The 21,362-nt window shown below is 45.3% G+C and overlaps 1 protein-coding gene across 1 annotated transcript in view; it reads left to right on the top strand.

The window, feature by feature from the left end:
* Positions 1-3,016: 3,016 nt before the first annotated feature.
* Positions 3,017-21,362, top strand: part of faxcb (failed axon connections homolog, metaxin like GST domain containing b) — a 66,160-nt gene continuing 47,814 nt past the window's right edge. The window contains exons 1-2 of the mRNA XM_072277601.1: positions 3,017-3,276; positions 20,909-21,044. Of these exons, the coding sequence (XP_072133702.1) occupies positions 3,017-3,276; positions 20,909-21,044 (396 nt within the window). The remainder of the gene's footprint in view (positions 3,277-20,908; positions 21,045-21,362) is intronic.

The raw sequence follows: 21,362 nt of genomic DNA, 5'->3' as shown, positions 1-21,362 counted from the left end.
TTTTATAGACAGAGACATTTTAGATTTAGTGCTTTTATATAATAAAAATGTTTGTGAATGATTGGATTGAGAATTACAGCCACGGTACTGGAAATGGAATTGATGGACTGAGATCATAGGTGCACTCTACGCAATCACAACATCTAAAGCTATTAGGTTTATAGAGCTGATACTGGGCAACAACTACTGAAAGTAGAGGCCTTGGTAAGCAACACACACAGGATGCTGGGGAACTCAGCAAGGCAGGCAACATCTATAAACTGTTGACGTTTCAGGCCGAGGCCCCTCGTCAGCACTGGAAAGGAAGGGGTAAGAAGGTGGGAGGAAAGGAAGGAGAACAAACTAGAAGGTGGGAGGTGAAGCCAGGTAGGTGGGGGGAGCGGGGTTGAAGTAGGAAGCTGGAAGATAATTGGTGGAAAAGACAACAAGCCGAAGGAGGAATCTAACAGATGAGGAGAGTTGACCGTGAGAGAAAGGGAAGAAGGAGGGGAGTCAGAGAGAGGTGATGGCAGATGAGGAGAAGGGAAGGCATGAGAGGGTAACTAGAATTGGGAGTGGAAAAAGAGAAGAGGGAGGAGGAGGAGGTAGTTATTTTACCTCAATGTACTCTTTAGAGTCAAAGAAGCATAGAAAAGTACAGCACAGAAATAGGCCCTTTGACCTATTAGTCCACACCGAACCATTCAAACTGCTTACTTCCACTGACCTGCACCAGGACCATCACCCTCATATCCCAACCATCCATGTACCCATCCAAACTTCTCTTAAATGTTGAAATTGAGCTTGCATGTAGCACTTGGCACTGGCAGCTCGTTCCACACTCTCACGATCCTCAGAGTGAAGAAGTTTCCCTAATATTCTCCTTAAACTTTTCATCTTTCACCCTTAATCGATTACCTCTAGTTGTAATCCCACCCAACCTCAGTGGAAAAAGTCTGTTTTCATTTACCCTGTCTATATCTCTCATAATTTTGTATTCCTCTATTAACTCTCCCCTCAATTTTCCACATTCCAAGGAATAAAGTCCTAGCCTATTCAATCTTCCCTTATAACTCAGGTCCTTCAGTCCCAGCAACATCCTTGTAAATTTTTTCTGTACTCTTTTAACTTTATTTACATCTTTCCTGTAGGCAGGTGACCAAAATTGCATACAATATTCCAAATTAGGCCTCACAATGTCTTATACAACCTCAACATAACATCTCATCTCTTGTACTTTTATCAGTCTTATAGTTTTTATATTCTGTGTATTTTGCCCAATCTTTCTGGTGTATTTGTGCAGAGGAGGGAGTTTTGGTGGTTGGCAATTGTGCTGCTGTTCTTCTTTTCTTCTTGGTTTCATGGCTATCTGGAGAAGAAGAATTTCAGAGTTGTGTACTTTGATAATAAATGAATCTTTGAACTGTTGGTGAGGGGAATGTTTGGGTGACGGGTATGTTGAGGGCGATTGATGTGGGGCAAAGGGAGTCAGTCAATTAAAGGGTACAAACTGGAGACAAAGAGGAGATTTTGTCCATCTTTCTAAAATTAGAGTCCATTTGGTGGTAAGTTTGAAGATAAGTGTGTCATTTAAATCCGACAATGCAGGCTATAATTAACCTGTAATTATTGGAGTTTTGTAATTCAAAGATACACGTGAATGCAAATGAACCATAGTTGCTTTGTAAACTAATTTAAATTAAATACTGGAAAACGTTTAGTCTCCCTCTGGAGAGTATTCCTATGCTCCAAGTCTCTGTATGGCCTCCCTGTGGAATGTGTGTATTTCCTCTGGGTGCTCTGGTTTCCTCCCACAGTCCAAAGACCAAGCAGACAGGTTAATCGGTCATTGTAAATTGTCCTGTGATTAGGTTAGCATTAAAATGGGGGCTGTCGGGTGTTGCTGGGGCAGCACAACATGAAGGGATGACTCTGTGCCACACCACTAAATAAATAAATAAATAGACTTATCTAGGTAAATAAATAGGACTTTATTCCTTGCAACATAGAAGATTGAGAGGAGGTTTGATAGAGGAGTACAAAATTATGAGGGGTATGGACAGGGTAAATACAAACAGGCTTTTTCCACTGAGGTTGGGTGGGACTACAACCAGAGGTCATGGCTTAAGGGTGAAAGGTGAGAAGTTAAGGGGAACATGAGGGGAAACTTCTTCACACAGGGGCTTGAAAGAGTGTGTAAGGATCTGCGAGCGTAAGTTGTGCATGTGAGCTCGATTTCAACATTTACGAGACGTTTGGATCGGTACATAGATGGTAGGGGTTATGGAAGGTTATGGTCCTGGTGCAGGTCAATGAGAGTAGGCAGTTTAAATGTTTCAGCATGGACTTGATGGGCTGAATGGCTTGTTTCTGTGTTGTACTTTCCTGTGATGCTATGACCTATAAATAAAAAAATACACAGAGAGACAGAAAAATAGGTAAATAGATAAATAAATAGACAAGTGAGGAAGAAAGGGAGGCTATGAAGCAAACATTCTTATATGTTTCGTTTTCCTTTCAGGCCCACTTCATTCCATTCATTTTCTTGCTTACAGTACAGAGAAGCACGGTAGAACCCATCAACCTTGGCTTTAAAAACACACCCAGTGACTATGGTTCTACAGCCGTCTGTGGCAACGAATTGCGCGTATTCATCACCTTGTGTTATTCGAACATTGTTCCACTATAAATGCATACGGTGTATTATTCCGCAAAGTGGATTCTATATATTGCGATTTTCCTCAGATTGCTATCAGTACATGTTTGGGGTATTCGGGTCTTCGGGGAATCGGTATGACAAGTGATGACATCATTGACGGAGTCACCGGAGGGAAGAAAACACGGGAAGACAAAGGAAGGGATCGGGAGCCAGGCCAATATGCTGCTGTTTCTTCAACGATCCACGGGTAGTGTTCACACATTTGCTCTTTCGGCAACTTATATCAACATGACATCATTACATTTCCCCGGATATCTGCAATTATCTCGGATTTAAAAGGGCGCAGCCTCTCGGGCCGACCTGTCCGATCATCGGAGAATGTACTGGGGTGTCGGGTTTGCATCGTCCCGATCATGCGTGGTTGACCTGAGCAGGAATCACAGCTTTTCCCTGGGACTGTGCGGTCCTGATGACCACTACTCCTTCTATGGGTACATAATCACTTTCCCTCTGCAGGATTACTCTCACATCATGTCAGGGCTGGGCGCGGAGTCGTGGTGGAAGAAGACGTTGTGCCTTACCGGGGGCGCCTTGCTGGCAGCGGCTGCCTATCTCCTGCATGAATTACTGGCCATCAGGTAACGGCTTTCGCCGCCGCGCCCTCTCCCTCTCTCCCTCTTCCCTTCCCACCGGGCTGGGCGCAACGGCAGCGACCTTGTCCCGCAGGCAGGAGAAGGGACGAGAGGGCTGGTGTGTGGATGAAAAGGCAACGCCTTCACATACACCTCGAGACACAGAAACAGACACATACATACACACACACACACACACTCACACAGACACACACACACTCAGATTCACGCACAACACAGATTCACACACACACTCAGATTCACGCACAACACACACACACACACACACTGATTGACACACAACACACACACACACAATGATTGACACACAACACACACACTGATTCACACACAACACCCCCACACACACACACACTGACACACAACACACATGCAATGATTCACACACAACACACACACACAGGCACACTGATTCAGACACACACGCACTGATTGACACAACAGACACTGATTCACACACAACACACACTGATTCACACACAACACACACGCGCACACACACACACACACACACACACACACACACACACACACACACACTGATTCACACACACACACACACTGACTGACACACAACACACACACACCCAGATGTGGATCTCCCCCTCCCCCTCCCACTTTCAAATCTCTTACTAGCTCTTCCTTCAACTAGTCCTGACGAAGGGTCTCAGCCTGAAACGTCGACTGTACCTCTTCCTAGAGATGCTGCCTGGCCTGCTACGTTCACCAGCAACTTTGATGTGTGTTGCTTGAATTTCCAGCATCTGCAGAATTCCTCGTGTTTGCGTTTTTAAACATACACAGATTCACACACAACCCACACAATGATTCACACACACTGATTGACACACAGCACACACACACACACACACACACACACACACACACACTGATTCACACACACACGCATTGATTGACACAACGCACACTGATTCACACACAACACACTCACACTCGCACATATACATCGGACGGGCTGAGCGAGCTAGGACATTTATTTTTGGAGTGAAGGAGAAAGAGCGGTGACTTGATAAAGGTGTTCAAAATGATAAGGGGCATAGAGAGTCTCCCCCCCCCCGTAAGGAAATGGCAAATATGCGGGGGCATGATCTTAAGGTGACTGGAGGCAGGTGCAGGGGGATGTCAGAGGTAAATTCTTTACACAGGGGAAGGAGAGCGCATGAGAAGCCATAGGAGAGACAGGTATATTAGGGACATTTAAGAAATTCTTAGGCACACGGATGATAGAAAACTGCAGGGTTATTATGTAGGGAGGAAGGGTAGATCGATCTTAATGTAGGTTAAGATTAGGGGACGAAGGGCCCGTACTGTGTAGTAAAGTTCTGTGAAACAATTAACATGTCTTCCGATTGCTTCCAGGTAAGGTCCTCTACCCTTCTCAAAGGGCGATAGAATTTAGGTAAAATATCGGCACCTTATTTGTGCTGGTATACAGTGTCCGAAATACGAATTGTAATTCATCACTAACATCACTAAGTCTTTAACCATCAGTGTGGAATGGACAATTTAAACACTGTATCATGTTTCAATATCTTTTCGTTATGTATTAGAAGACTCAAATGATTTATCATCATTTGAGCCTTAAGTCAGAAATGATTTACTTTAGCGGCGGAATCATTCATTTTATAACTAAATAACTAATTCATTTTATAGACTAAATCCACACGTGCGCACGTAAATGGAGTCATTTACCAGCGTTACCTGCGTTCCCACTGCGGGAACGTAACTGAAATACCCACTTCTCATGTCTATACGGTAGGGAAGTTCTAGGCAGCTTCTAGAGTAGGTTACGTGGTCGGCACAACATTGTGGGCCGAAGGGCCTGTAATGTGCTGTAGATTTTCTGTGTTCATCAACTTACCGTCTGACACCATAATGTGACGTCATATTAACAACACAGCACTCCCATCTGCTCCCTTTACAATCATCATCATCATCAGGTGCTGTGCCCAGTTTGAGCTTTGACTGCCATGGCCCACACACTCCTGTTTCCGGTCAAGTGGATCGATTCATTGGTATTCATTTCCAGTTCTCTGGCTGCTGTCTCCATCATCATTTGTCTTTGCCTTCCTCTTGCTTTCTTCCTTTCAATCTTTCCCATAATTACCGTACATTCTAACTCCTCTTTCCTAATCACATGTCCAATGAAGTTATGTTGCCTTTTCATGATCTCATACATTATTTCTCTTTTTGTGTTTGCTCTGTTCATGACATCCTTGTTAGATATTCGTTTCGTCCATGATATTCTTTGCATCCTCCTCAAAAACCACATCTCTGCTGCTTCAATTCGTTTCCTCATGTTACTAGATATTGTCCAACATTTTGAGCCATATAACATAACTGGATAGACGTAACATTTCAGTACCCTGAGGTGGGTTGTCATGCCTAGATTAGTATTGGTCAGTATACTCTTCATTCTCATAAAGGTGTCTTTTGCCATCCCTGTTCTTCTTTTGATGTCCATGTCGCACCTGCCATCTGATGTCACCCAGCTTCCCAAGTAGCAAAAATTCCTTTCTTCAATTGTAAATTTTTGTCTTAAGTTTTCTTCTTTAATTAATTGCAAGTAGTCAAGGGATTGTTCAGGTTTTTGCTTCTTTAGTTTTTTTAAGTTTTACTTTTACTTGACATACTACTGTGTTATGGTCACTATTACAGTCTGCACCTGGATATGTTTTGCATTGAGTCACTGAGTTTCTAAATCTTTGGTTTATAGTAATAAAGTCAATTTGATTTCTAGTGTTATCACCTGGACTCTTCCAGGTCCACAAGCATCTTGGATGGTTTTTAAAGTAGGTATTCATAATGACCTGATTATTCATCTTGCACTATTCTACACATTTCTCACCTCTTTCATTTCTTTCCTCCAGTCCAAATTTTCCTATGGTATTTCCATCAGCACCTTGTCCTACTTTAGCATTTAGACCTCCCATGACAACTTGAGATTTGCATCCATTCTTTGCTTGTTCAAGCTCTTCATAGAATTATCTATATCCTCATTTGTTCCATCTGTTGTTGGTACATATACCTGTATAATTGCTAAATCAAATGATTGTCCTCTGAATCTAACAAGGAGCACTCTTTCTGATATTGTCCAATGTCCTAAAACACTTTTTCCCATGTTTTCATCCACAAGAATTCCTACTCCGTTAGTATGGGATGTTCCCCAGGAATAAATTAGTGTTTTATTTCTATTCTGGCATGTTCCAGCACCTATCCAACGAATTTCGCTAATCCCCATGATGTTAATCTTTAGTCTTTCCATTTCATTTATCACATTGTACAATCTTCTTGCTTGATATAGGGTTCTTACATTCCAAGTGGCAATAATTTTCTTCTGTTTTACGTGAATTTTATGAGCAGTAGCTTGATGATGGTCGGGGATAACCTGCTGCCCAGAATCAACCCTACCGAGCGAAGCATCTTCAGAATTGTCCTGAAGATCCTCTTGATGCTGTTGTTGTGGAATACATTTTGTGAGTTTGACCATGGTTTTCTTAGCAAATAGATTCTAGGAAACCTAGTATCTAGCAATGGTGGTTTGCGAACTAAAGAAATCGCCATTTCTCTTCCCAAATGTTCATCTGCCTGTACTATAGCCGTTGACATTTGAGGTCCTAGCTCATCTGCCTTCTCTGTCATAAGTTCAGTTACTGAACCTACCGGATCTGCTGTTGTCCTTCGCTCGTATCCTGAGCAGGAACCCTTGCAGGTGCTACTGTTCCGGGTCAGAGCGGCCCTGGGAGCAATGAATGACTAAGGGGTAACTCCACTTTCCCCAAAGCTCTGAAAGTCCCCAATCAGAGCCTCATCACTGGTTGCAGTTTAGAGTCATACCCAGGACCACCTTTTACAATAACCATCTAAAAATGCAGTTTAGTAAAATATTATTAGACAAGAGAAGTCATTAACTACATTGACCAAAAATGAGTGGAATAAAAATCTGATGAAAATAAGACCCTAGGGATATTGGAAATCTGAAATAGAAACTGAGCAGTATCTCTGGAGAGAGAACCAGTTAATATTTCACCTCTAAGGGTATCAGGAATGGATAGGAAGAAAACAAATTGGATTCAGAAGTTGCAGATATCATTATATTTATTTATTTGATTTAGAGATTCTTCTGGACCAGGCCCTTCCAGCTCAACAAACCGCACCACCCAGTAACCCACCTATTTAACCCCAGCCTAATCACAGGACAATTTACAATGACCAATTAATGTACTAACCGGTATGTCTTTAGACTGCGGGAGGAAACCGGAGCATCTGGAGGAAACCCACGTAGTCATGGGGAGAAAGGCTAAACTCCTTAGAGGGGGCCCTGGGATTGTGCTCCAAACTCCGAACACCCTGAGCTATGACAGTCGGGCTACCCACTGCATTTACCACGGTGCTCTGGACAAGGCAAATGGAATATCTCTAATGGGGAGAGATCAGATAGGCGATTAGCTTTATTCCTCACATGTACATTCCAACATACAGCGAAATGTGTCACTTGCATCAACAACAGTTCAGAAGCGTATGGGACAGTGGCGGGAAACCCGACTGCTGGAGCTGTAAAACATTATGCTAACGGCTACACTACCCTGCCACCGCCTGCACCCTTACAGTGGCAAGGATTAAGACCATAAGACATAGGAGCAGTCGAGTTTACTCCGCCATTCCATCATGGCTGATTTATTATCCCTCTCAACCCCATTCATCTGCCTCCTCTCCGTAGCCTTACTAATTAAGAACCTATCAAAGTCCATTTTAAACATCCCCAATGACTTGGCCCCCACAGCCATCCATGGCAATGAATTCCGCAGATTCAGCACCTGGGTTGCTGCTGCATTAGAGTGCTATGCTAACCACTACTCTCCAATGCCGCCCCTGGAGACACCGTTTACGAAGCCAGTGGGGTGGGTCGTTTAAGGAGGCAGGGTGGAGAGTGAGAAGGCAAACAGCGAGATGTATATAAAGCTGTGGAATCCAGGTCAGTGCTGCTACTGAGACCTGAAACCAGGCAGAGAAGTGTGGGAAATGTGTAGCAGATCAGGCACCATTAGCAGATGGAGAACAATTGAATTAATATTACACATTATATGGCCAGCTCTGATTCAGACAGAGCTGCTGTGAATCATTGGGTCCAGAACACAGCAACATGTGCAGACACAAGATAAGGTGCTGCTCCTCAAACCTACTTCAAGCTCCCAGTTCACTGTCACTTTAAATCTCTGTATCAGAATCCGGTTTATTACTTCAAAGTTGAAAGTAAATTTATTATCAAAGTACATATATGTCACAATATACAGAAATAAATGAAATAATAATAATAATAAATAAACAATAAGTATTGAGAACATGAGATGAAGAGTCCTTGAGAGTGAAGTTATCCTCTCTGGTTCAACCATTCACCTGATGGTTGAGGGGTCATAACTGTTCCTGAACCTGGTGGTGTGGGACCTGAGGCTTCTGTACCTTCTTCCTGATGGTTGAGGGGTCATAACTGTTCCTAACCTGGTGGTGTGGGACCTGAGGCTTCTGTACCTTCTTCCTGATGGTTGAGGGGTCATAACTGTTCCTGAACCTGGTGGTGTGGGTCTTGAGGCTCCTGTACCTTCTTCCTGATGGCAGTAGTGACAGCAGTTAGAAGGGCGCATCGCCTGAGTGGTGGGGGCCCTGATGATGGATGCTGTTTTCCTGAGATAGCGCTCCGTGTCGATGTCCTCAGTGGTTGGGTGGGATGTACCCATGGAGGACTGCACTACTTTTTGTAGGCTTTTCCATTCAAGGACATTGCTGCTTCCATAGCTTTGTGGCACACCTGTGCTGATGGAGTTTATGGAGGAGAAGTTGTTGGCAATCAAAACTGAGGCCTGCAAGTGAGGAAATTGAGGATCCAGTTGCACAAGGAGGAATTGAGGACCAGGTCCTTGGAGCTTATTGATTAAGGTAATTGATTATGAAGTGTCAAGGTACTTGGAGGCACATATTAAAATTAGCCATAATAGACATAATGAGGGGTGACCTCATTGAAACCTATCAAATGGTGAAAGGCCTCGATAGAGTGGATGTGGAGAAGATGTTTCCTATGGTGGGAGAGGGTAAGACCAGAGGACATAGCCTCAGAATAGAGGGTCGTCCATTTAGAACGGCGATGAGGAGGAATTGCTTTGCCCAGTGAGTGGTGAATCTGTGGATTTTTTTTTGCCACAGGCAGCTGTGGAGGCCAAGTCTTTATGTAAATTTAAGGCAGAGGGCAGGAAGGGATGTAGTGTGAAGGCAGGAGATTGAGACTGAGAGGAAAAGTGGATTTGCCATAATGCAATGGCGGAACAGACTCGATGGGCCAAATGGCCAAACTCTGCTCCTATATCTTCTGGACTTATGGTCTGAACTTTGAGGGGATGATGGTATTGAATGCTGAGCTGTTGATGATAAAGAGCATCCTGATGTCTGCAGCTTCATGGTCCAGTTGTTCCGGGTTCGAGTGAAGAGCCAGTGAACTGGCATCTGCTGTTGACCTGTTGTGATGGTAGGCAGACTGGTGTGGGTCCAGGTCACTTCTCAGGCAGGAGCTGATACGTTTCATCACCAACCTCTCAAAGCACAGAGGGTAAAAGGTGATTGAGGCAGGTTACCATGTTCTCCTTGGACATCACTAACATTGAAGCCTGCTTCAAGCAGGTGGGTACCTCAGACTGCTGAAGTGAGAGGTTAAATATAGTCAGTGATCAGCACAGGTCTTTAGTCCTCGGCCAAGTACCCCATGGGGCCAGATATTTTCCATGGGTGCACCCTCCTGAAGGATGTTCTCATGCTGACCTCAGAGACTGTGACGACAGGGTCATCAGGGACCCTGTATCACTGCCTTACGTAGTGAAATTTGTTGTTTTGCAGCAGCAGTACATTGCAATATGTAAAATATACTGTAAATTGTAATAAGATATATACCTATACACTGTATTTTTATATATAACTTAAATAAGTAGTGCAAAAAGAGTGTAAAAATAGTGAGGTAGTGTACATGGGTTCACTGTCCGTTCAGAAATCTGATGGTGGAGGGGAAGAAGCTGTTCCTAAAACGTTGAGTGTGTGTCTTCAGGCTCCTGTACCTTCTCCCTGAAGTGGTAATGAGAAGAGAGCATGTCCTGGGTGATGGGGGTGCTTAATGGTGAATGCCACCTTTCTGAAGGTGCTGGGGAGGCTGGTGCCCATGATGGAGCTGGCTGAGTTTGCGACTTTCTGCAGCTTTTTCAATCCTGCACAGTGGCCCCTCCATCCTAGATGGCGACTGTACTTTTTTTCCATGGATGCTGCCTGGCCTGCTGGCTTCCTTCAGCATTTTGATTGTGTTGCTCGGATTTCCAGCATCTGCAGATCTCCTCTTGTTCTAGATGGTGATGAAACCAGCTGGAATGCTCTCTGGAATATATCTGTAGGAGTTTCCAAGAGTCTCTGATTTTACGGTTTTGGTGGCGCTGGTGAAGCTCAGCAACTTTGGGCTGGTGTCTGACGAAACAAAGAAAACAGCTAAACACTTTGTTAATCACACTTTTTCTGCCAGCAATACCCTGCATCTTCCTTTTGGACCTGGAGGCAATTCGATGTGGCAGAGCTGAGGCGAGGCAGCGGGACCATCACTGAGAGCGAGGAAAACCCGTGATTCAATCGATTTAAGTGCCGGGCTGATTTGGAAAGGTCAGGCATGGGCTGAATCAGGCGGCTTGGTTCAAGGCACAGAGTGTATCGAAGAGACAAAATCTGATGTTTGGATGGTGATTTAAGTGCCGGGCCGAATTGGAAAGGTCGGGATATCACTGCGCTGCCCTGCATTGAACTAAGGGTCTGCGGACGGATTCAGAACACCATTTGTTGTCATGATTTGTTCTCTCTGCACTTTGGGTGTTTTCTTTTTTAGGGTTCTTTTGGGCTTCTTTGTTTCGTGGCTGCCTGTAAGGAGACAAATCTCAAAGTTGTATAGTTGTACACACACTTTGATAATGAATTATCAAACCATTCCAACCCCCCAACCATTCTAGTTTAATGGCGTTCTGAGAGGCGGGACTGCGCAGGCGTGTGACGTCGGGCAGTGCAGCGCGGCAGATTTAAAAGGAACAGAGCCTTATAGAGCGGGCAGCGTAGTTTGCGGGCTGCGGAGTGAGCCGGGAGCAGAGTGAAGACTTAAGGGCTTCGGCTCAACGGGCTTAGGCGGAAACAGGCGAGGAAGGTTTGGCATTCATTTTCTGTTGTTATTTGAGGAGTGGGGCAGTATGAGTGTGAGGGCAGTTTGCTGTTCTCGGTGTCGGATGTGGGAGGCCCTGGAGTCTCCAAGCCTCCCGGACGTCTACATCTGTGCCAAGTGCATCGAGATGCAGCTCCTAAGGGACCACGTTACGGAACTGGAGCTGCAGCTCGATGACCTTCGTCTGGTCAGGGAGAGTGAGGAGGTGATAGAGAGGAGTTGCAGGCAGGTGGTCACGCCGGGGCCACGGGAGGCAGACAAGTGGGTCACGGTTAGGAGGGGGAAGGGGAAAGGTCAGGTAATAGGGAGTACCCCGGTGGCTGTGCCCCTTAACAACAGGTACTCCTGTTTGAGTACTGTTGGGGGGGACAGCTTACCCGGGGGAAGCGACAGTGGCCGTGCCTCCGGCACAGAGTCCGGCCCTGTAGCTCAGAAGGGTAGGGCAAGGAAGAGGAGAGCAGTTGTGATAGGGGACTCGATAGTAAGGGGGTCAGACAGGTGATTCTGTGGACGCAGTCCAGAGACCCGGATGGTAGTTGCCTCCCTGGTGCCAGGGTCCGGGATATTTCTGATCGTGTCCAAGATATCCTGAAGTGGGAGGGTGAGGAGCCAGAGGTCGTGGTACATATAGGTACCAATGACATAGGTAGGAAAAGGGATGAGGTCCTGAAAGGAGAATATAGGGAGCTAGGAAGGGAGTTGAGAAAAAGGACCGCAAAGGTAGTAATCTCGGGATTACTGCCTGTGCCACGCGACAGTGAGAGTAGGAATGCGATGAGGTGGGGGATAAATGCGTGGCTGAGGGATTGGAGCAGGGGGCAGGGATTCAAGTTTTTGGATCATTGGGACCTCTTTTGGCGCAGGCGTGACCTGTACAAAAAGGACGGGTTGCACTTGAATCCTAGGGGGACCAATATCCTGGCAGGGAGATTAGCGGGGGCTACTGAGGTGACTTTAAACTAGAATGGTTGGGGGGTGGGAATCAAATTAAAGAGGCTAGGTGTGAGGAGGTTAGTTCACTACAGGGGGATGGGAACCAGTGCAGAGAGACAGAGGGGTGTAAAGTGAGAGTAGAAGCAAAAAGTACTATGGAGAAAAGTAAAAGTGGCAGGCCGACAAATCCAGGGCAAGCATTAAAAAGGGCCACTTTTCAACATAATTGTTTAAGGGCTAAGAGAGTTGTAAAAGAGCGCCTGAAGGCTTTGTGTGTCAATGCAAGGAGCATTCGTAATAAGGTGGATGAATTGAAAGTGCAGATTGTTATTAATGATTATGATATAGTTGGGATCACAGAGACATGGCTCCAGGGTGACCAAGGATGGGAGCTCAACGTTCGGGGATATTCAATATTCAGGAGGGATAGACATGAAGGAAGGGGAGGTGGGGTGGCGTTGCTGGTTAAAGAAGAGATTAACGCAATAGAAAGGAAGGACATAAGCCGGGAAGATGTGGAATCGATATGGGTAGAGCTGCATAACACTAAGGGGCAGAAGACGCTGGTGGGAGTTGTGTACAGGCCACCTAACAGTAGTAGTGAGGTCGGAGATGGTATTAAACAGGAAATTAGAAATGTGTGCAATAAAGGAACAGCAGTTATAATGGGTGACTTCAATCTACATGTAGATTGGGTGAACCAAATTGGTAAAGGTGCTGAGGAAGAGGATTTCTTGGAATGTATGCGGGATGGTTTTTTGAACCAACATGTCGAGGAACCAACTAGAGAGCAGGCTATTCTGGACTGGGTTTTGAGCAATGAGGAAGGGTTAATTAGCAATCTTGTCATGAGAGGCCCCTTGGGTAAGAGTGACCATAATATGGTGGAATTCTTCATTAAGATGGAGAGTGACATAGTTAATTCAGAAACAAAGGTTCTGAACTTAAAGAGGGGTAACTTTGAAGGTATGAGACGTGAATTAGCTAAGATAGACTGGCAAATGACACTTAAAGGATTGACGGTGGATATGCAATGGCAAGCATTTAAAGGTTGCATGGATGAACTACAACAATTGTTCATCGCAGTTTGGCAAAAGAATAAATCAAGGAAGGTAGTGCACCCGTGGCTGACAAGAGAAATTAGGGATAGTATCAATTCCAAAGAAGAAGCATACAAATTAGCCAGAAAAAGTGGCTCACCTGAGGACTAGGAGAAATTCAGAGTTCAGCAGAGGAGGACAAAGGGCTTAATTAGGAAGGGGAAAAAAGATTATGAGAGAAAACTGGCAGGAAACATAAAAACGGACTGTAAAAGCTTTTATAGATATGTAAAAAGGAAAAGACTGGTAAAGACAAATGTAGGTCCCCTGCAGACAGAAACAGGTGAATTGATTATGGGGAGCAAGGACATGGCCGACCAATTGAATAATTACTTTGGTTCTGTCTTCACTAAGGAGGACATAAATAATCTTCCAGAAATAGTAGGGGACAGAGGGTCCAGTGAGATGGAGGAACTGAGTGAAATACATGTTAGTAGGGAAGTGGTGTTAGGAAAATTGAAGGGATTGAAGGCAGATAAATCCCCAGGGCCAGATGGTCTGCATCCCAGGGTGCTTAAGGAAGTAGCCCAAGAAATAGTGGATGCATTAGTGATAATTTTTCAAAACTCGTTAGATTCTGGACTAGTTCCTGAGGATTGGAGGGTGGCTAATGTAACCCCACTTTTTAAAAAAGGAGGGAGAGAGAAACTGGTGAATTATAGACCGGTTAGCCTAACGTCGGTGGTGGGGAAACTGCTGGAGTCAGTTATCAAGGATGTGATAACAGCACATTTGGAAAGCGGTGAAATGATCGGACAAAGTCAGCATGGATTTGTGAAAGGAAAATCATGTCTGACGAATCTCATAGAATTTTTTGAGGATGTAACTAGTAGAGTGGATAGGGGAGAACCAGTGGATGTGGTATATTTGGATTTTCAGAAGGCTTTTGACAAGGTCCCACACAGGAGATTAGTGTGCAAACTTAAAGCACACGGTATTGGGGGTAAGGTATTGGTGTGGGTGGAGAGTTGGTTAGCAGACAGGAAGCAAAGAGTGGGAATAAATGGGACCTTTTCAGAATGGCAGGCGGTGACTAGTGGGGTACCGCAAGGCTCAGTGCTGGGACCCCAGTTGTTTACAATATATATTAATGACTTGGATGAGGGAATTAAATGCAGCATCTCCAAGTTTGCAGACGACACGAAGCTGGGTGGCAGTGTTAGCTGTGAGGAGGATGCTAAGAGGATGCAGGGTGACTTGGATAGGTTGGATGAGTGGGCAAATTCATGGCAGATGCAATTTAATGTGGATAAATGTGAAGTTATCCACTTTGGTGGCAAAAATAGGAAAACAGATTATTATCTGAATGGCGGCTGATTAGGAAAAGGGGAGGTGCAACGAGACCTGGGTGTAATTATACACCAGTCATTGAAAGTGGGCATGCAGGTACAGCAGGCGGTGAAAAAGGCGAATGGTGTGCTGGCATTTATAGCGAGAGGATTCGAGTACAGGAGCAGGGAGGTACTACTGCAGTTGTACAAGGCCTTGGTGAGACCACACCTGGAGTATTGTGTGCAGTTTTGGTCCCCTAATCTGAGGAAAGACATCCTTGCCATAGAGGGAGTACAAAGAAGATTCACCAGATTGATTCCTGGGATGGCAGGACTTTCATATGAAGAAAGACTGGATGAACTGGGCTTGTACGCATTGGAATTTAGAAGATTGAGGGGGGATCTGATTGAAACGTAAAAGATCCTAAAGGGATTGGACAGGCTAGATGCAGGAAGATTGTTCCCGATGTTGGGGAAGTCCAGAACGAGGGGTCACAGTTTGAGGATAGAGGGGGAGCCTTTTAGGACTGAGATTAGGAAAAACTTCTTCACACAGAGAGTGGTGAATCTGTGGAATTCTCTGCCACAGGAAACAGTTGAGGCCAGTTCATTGGCTATATTTAAGAGGGAGTTAGATATGGCCCTTGTGGCTACGGGGGTCAGGGGGTATGGAGGGAAGGCTGGGGCGGGGTTCTGAGTTGGATGATCAGCCATGATCATAATAAATGGCGGTGCAGGCTTGAAGGGCCGAATGGCCTACTCCTGCACCTATTTTCTATGTTTCTATGTTTCTATGAATGTATTTTGAACTTTTGGACTTTGAACATAGTCAGTCACTGTTTGGCCATGATGGTGCCTGTGTACAATGCTCCCACGGTCAACATCTTCTGGACAGATCACAAAACTATTTGCTTCTCTTCTTTTATGTCCTTTACATCTGTTTTTTTGCCTTGAATGTGTTTCTGGAACCTGTGATTTGCAGTTTGGCGATTGTTTGGGTGTTCCAGTGCTCTGCGGTCTCTGAGATGATTCCGGGAGACGGAAAGCGTGATTTTGTGACGAGGAGGCTGCGGGGGCCGGTGGGGGGGGGGGGGGTCTGCGTGAGCTGATGTTCAACTCCATTTTGCCAATTAAAGTTTCCATTGTTCGCCGATTAAAGCGACTATGGATATTGAAATATCGAGGCGAATGCTGAAGGCGAGTGTCAGCTACCTGCTGTTGGAGAGGGAAGCCCGTGTGGCCTGCTGCTGTGCCCGGAGGGTGTCACCCTAGTTCTCTGCGTTTTAGATATGGATCTGGTTTTGGACTATGGACTATGGACGTTTTTTTAGCCTTATAATTTTTTATATTCTGTGTTTTTTCACCCAATTGTTTTTTTATGTGGGGTAGGAGGATCTGGAGGTTGATGTTCCTGTTCTGTTTTTTTTGTGCGGAAGAGGGGGGATTTGAGGGTTGATGTTCATGCAGCGTTTTGTGCGGGGAGAAGGATATGGGGGTCAACGTTCCGGTTGTGTTCTGTGCGGTGGAAGAGGGGTTTGGAGTTGATGTTCCTGTTCTGATCTTTGTTCATTTTTGTGTGCAGGGGAGGAGTATTTGAGGGATGACAATTGTGCTACCGTTCTTTGTTTCTTGGTTTCTTGGCTATCTGGAGAAGAAGAATTTCAGAGTTGTATACTTTGATAATGAATGTACCTTTGAACCTCTGAAATACTGTGTAGCTGCTGGTGTGACTTCTGCATAATTGCATCAGTATGTTGGGCCCAGGATAGATCCTCAGAGATGTAGACACCCAGGAACCTGAAACTGCTCACTCATTCCACTGCTGGCCCCTCGATGAGTTCCCTGGACTTCCCCTCCCTGACGTCCACCTTCGTGTCTTTGGCCTCCTCCGTTTTATCAAGCATAAACCCGAGGAACAGCACCTCATTTAAGTTTGACCCATTGCAGCCTTTTGTGTTCAAAATCAAATTCAATGGTTTCAGGTAACTCCATTTCAGTGTTTGTAACAAAACTGGTCAATGTAGAATCAGGTTTATTACCACTGACTTATGTTCTAAAATTAGTTGTTTTGCGGCAGCAGTACAGTGCAGGACATAAAAATAATTACTTTAAGTTACAACAAATAAATAAATATAACAATAACTGACACCTTAAGTGCGATTAGGATGGGCAAATAAATTGAAAGGCCAAGGTAGAGTGGATGTGGAGAGGATGTTTCCTATTGCAGGATGAGAGGGAACAGCCTCAGAACAGAGGGGCCTTCATTTAGAACTGAGATGGGGAGGAATTTCTTTAGCCAGAGGGTGCTGAATCTGTGGAATTCATTGCCATAGATGGCTGTGGAGACAAAGTCAATGGATATACTTAAAGGAGAGGCTGATAGGTTCTTGAGTAATCAAGAAAGGTATCAAAGGTTATGGAGAGGAGGAAGGAGAATGAGGTTGAGAGGGATAATAAATCAGCCATGATGGAATACTTTACTTTATTGTTGCCAGACAATTGATACTAGAGCCTACAATCACCACAGCGATATTTGATTCTGCGCTTCGCATTCCCTGGATTACAAATCAAGAGTAAATATTAAAAATTTAAATTATAAATCATAAATAGAAAATAGAAAAGGGAAAGTAAGGTATTGCAAAAAAAAACTGAGGGGCAGGTCCGGATATTTGGAGGGTACGGTCCAGATCCGGGTCAGAATCCGTTCAGCAGTCTTATCACAGTTGGAAAGAAGCTGTTCCCAAATCTGGCCGTACGAGTCTTCAAGCTCCTTATGTGTAATAGTAGCAGAGGCTCGATAGGCAGAATGGCCTGATTCAGCTCCTATGTCATATGGTCTTATGCTCTAATATCAGTCGGTTTAATCATTTGTTAGCAATGGCTAGAAACTATCTCTTCCATTTGGATTTAATCTTCAGAGGGCAGGCAGCACTAGTTGCTGTAATATTATATTGTACTGGCCTAATTCTGCTTCAATGGCTGATGGCCTTCTAAGCTGTGAGTATTTCTGGTGCTGTAGGCTATGCGGCCTCTTTGAAGGGCTCTTGCACCAGGTGAAGAAAAAATGGCATATTTCTTTCTCGAAAGGACACTGGTGAATAGTTCCAACTTCAGAATAATATGCCAGCTTTGTGGTTACAGTTTTGTTTGCAGATTTTAAAAAAAGCAACACAGATTTCAAAGAGAATCACGTCTGGTTTGAAGTCCAGTTGTCTGCATTGTTAGCCTCGGCCTCAAGACTAATTTAGTAACCTGACAGCCATACCAGTGAACACCCCCCCATTTTCACCTCATCCCATTACATCACTGCATCTCCTCCCTTTGCCCCTTCAGGTAATACTGCCATCTGCCCTTTAACTTTAACGAGGGGCATAGCTTTAAGGTGATCTGAGTGAAGTATAAGGTAGATGTCAAAAGTAGATTTTTTTTTAACACAGAGAGTGGTAGGTATGAGGAACACCCTGCTGGGATGTTGTTAGAGGCAGATACATTAGGGACACTTGAGAAATTTTTAGATAGTTCTGTGGGTGAAAGAGAGTGGAGGGCAGGCTTAGACTGATCTTGGAGTAGGTGAGAAGGTCAGCACAGTATAGTGGGCTGAAGAGCCTGTAGTGTGCTCTATTGTTCCATGTTCTGATAGGTGCATCAGTGAACCCCAGAAGGCACCATGTCCACCTCAGGAGTTTATTTCTCACTAAATCATTGCTTCTCTTCTCATTGGGCCTGTAGATAATTCTGCGAGCAGGCCTGCAGTTGTCCCACCAGTGACTAGGGAAGGCCAGGACACAGCAAACCAGCTTTCTCCTCTTTCAATCTGTTTTTATTAAGTGAATGCATTTCATTATAAGTAATGTAATAAAATATCAACACCAATACACAAGTTCAAGGTTAGTTTTATTGAGAGACAGTGCAAAATAGGCCCTTTCCAGCCTTCGAGCCATGCTGCCCAGCAAACCCCTAATTTAGTCCTAGTCTAATCGCGGGACAAATTACATCGACCATTTAACCTATCGACCGGTAAGCCTTTGGACTGTGGGAGGAAACCGGAGCACCCGGAGGAAACCCACACGGTCACAGAGAGAACGTAAAACTTCTCACAGACAGCGATGGGAATTGAACCCGGGTCGCCTGTACTGTAAGGTGAGGTGCTAACCACTACGGCACCATGCTGGCCTGTACATGCACGTGTAAATGTGTATGGCGTCATTCAACCTTACACACGTACACAGCTAAACGGAACAACGACCCTCAGGGACCAGGGTGCAAAACACAGCACATACAACACATAAAATAACATTAACACAATAATATTCTTCTCCTTAAAGACCATCACCCCTAGCGGGGCATAGGCCGCTGACAGCAGCTAGGGTATTTTTAGCTTTCTTAAGGGGTACAGGGCTTTTTTTATAGCATATGACGGATAAGCAGGAATAAAGTACAAGGATGGCCAAAGCTGGGAGGATAAAGTGTGGGTTAGGGTGTGTGTGTGTGTGTGTGTGTGTGTGTGTGTGTGTGTGTGTGTGTGTGTGTGTGTGTGAGAGTGATTGGGTGAAGGGATTTAGAATGTAAATCTATTGCACACTCCGGAGCGGAAGGTGGGGGTAATGCACCATTAAGCTGGGTGCCAACTGCCGTAAAACAAGATGAAGAAGAAGAAGAAGAAGACAGCAGCTCACTAGAGTCCTCTGTCCTGGGCCAGTCCCCAGGTGTAGCCCATCCTTTTCGTCTCCTTCCTGTCCCAGGGATGAGGACTGTGCAGCTTCTCTTGGCATTTCTGCTGCTCTGGGTTTTTACAGGATAGAGTTGCTAGCCCCTTGCCCAAACCTCCCCCTTTTACATCCGGGCTGGGGGCCATCTATGGTGCAGTTACAATAATATTAACAGATTGAAAAAGCTATTCTTTAGATGTTGAAGTTGACGTAAAGTGCAAATGCGACATATAGGTGAATACACAACATTATTACTGCGACTGGGTGGTAGCAGCGTGCTCAGCAGTCTCACATCCTGGGGAGAGAAGCTGTTCTTTCAGAAAATGATTGATGTACTATCGTTTATCCGGTGCTCCCGATGTGGCCTTCTCCACATTGGTGAGACTGGAAGTAGATTGGGGAATGCTTTGTTGAGCACCTTCACTCCATCCGCAAAAAGCAGGATTCCCCAGCGACCAACCACTCCCCATTCCCATTCCAACATGTCGGCCCATGGCCTCATCTTGATGAGCAACTGTCAGGTTGGAGAAACAATGCCTTGCATTCTGTCTGGGTAATCACCAAAGTGGTGTCATGAACACCACTTTCTGCAACTTCCGGTAATTTTTCCCACCAATTACCCATTCTCCACCCATCACTTCTTCTCTGTAACTGCCTATCACCTCCCCATGTTGACCCTCCTCCTTCCCATTCTCTCAAGGTCCACCCTCAGATGCCATCTTCTCCGGCCCTTTACCTTTTCCACCTATCACCTGTCAGCTCTGACTCCATCCACCCCTCCCCCCCACACACCTGGCCTCCCCTATCACCTGTCAGCTTCTGACTCCATCCACCCCTCCCCCACACACAGCTGGCCTCACCTGTCACCTGACAGCTTCTGACTCCATCCACGCCTCCCCCACACACAGCTGGCCTCACCTGTCACCTGACAGCTTCTGACTCCATCCACCCCTCCCCCACACACAGCTGGCCTCACCTGTCACCTGACAGCTTCTGACTCCATCCACGCCTCCCCCACACACAGCTGGCCTCACCTGTCACCTGACAGCTTCTGACTCCATCCACCCCTCCCCCACACACAGCTGGTCTCACCTATCACCTGTCAGCTTCTGACTCCATCCACCCCGCCCCCACACACCTGGCCTCCCCTATCACCTGACAGCTTGTCCCCCTTCCCCACCTTCTTATTCTGCCATCTTCCCCTTTCCTTTCCAGTCCTGATGAAGGGTCTCAGCCTGAAACATCGACTGTTTATTCCTCTCCTAAGTTCCTACAGCATTTTATGTGTGATGCTCTGGATTTCCATCTTCAGCAGAGTCGCTTGTGTTTATGATTTATGTCTTTCTTATTTTTCAGAAAGGAGCAAAAACTGGATTCTAAAGATGCAATTATATTGCATCAGTTCTCTCGGCCAGAGTGTAAGATTCCCAGCCTGTCTCCTTTCTGCTTGAAGATGGAAACGTTCCTCCGAATGGCTGACTTGCCGTACCAGGTTGATAAAATGTTTGCTCCTGTGCTTACTGTCTACTGGTCACAGTTTGTCTACTGTTGCTTGCCTCGGTTTCTCCAAGGGGTACCATGGTAGTGTAGCAATTTACAACTTGGGGCGTTCTGCAGTTTGGAGTTTAATTCCGGCATCCATTGTTAAGGTGTTTGTCCACTCTCCCGGGAGCTCAAGGGTTTCCTCCAGGTGCTCTGCTTTCCTCCCACAGTCCAAAGGTTTACTGGTTAGTAGGAATTGGTCATTGTAAATTGTCCCGTGATCAGGTTAGGGTTAAATAGGTGGGCAATGTGGCTCATTGGGCCGAAG

The sequence above is a fragment of the Mobula birostris genome, chromosome 2 (assembly GCF_030028105.1).
Source record: "Mobula birostris isolate sMobBir1 chromosome 2, sMobBir1.hap1, whole genome shotgun sequence".
NCBI lineage: Eukaryota > Metazoa > Chordata > Chondrichthyes > Myliobatiformes > Myliobatidae > Mobula > Mobula birostris.
Note: the sequence above shows the minus strand (reverse complement) of the source record. Positions and strands in the feature narration are given on the sequence as shown.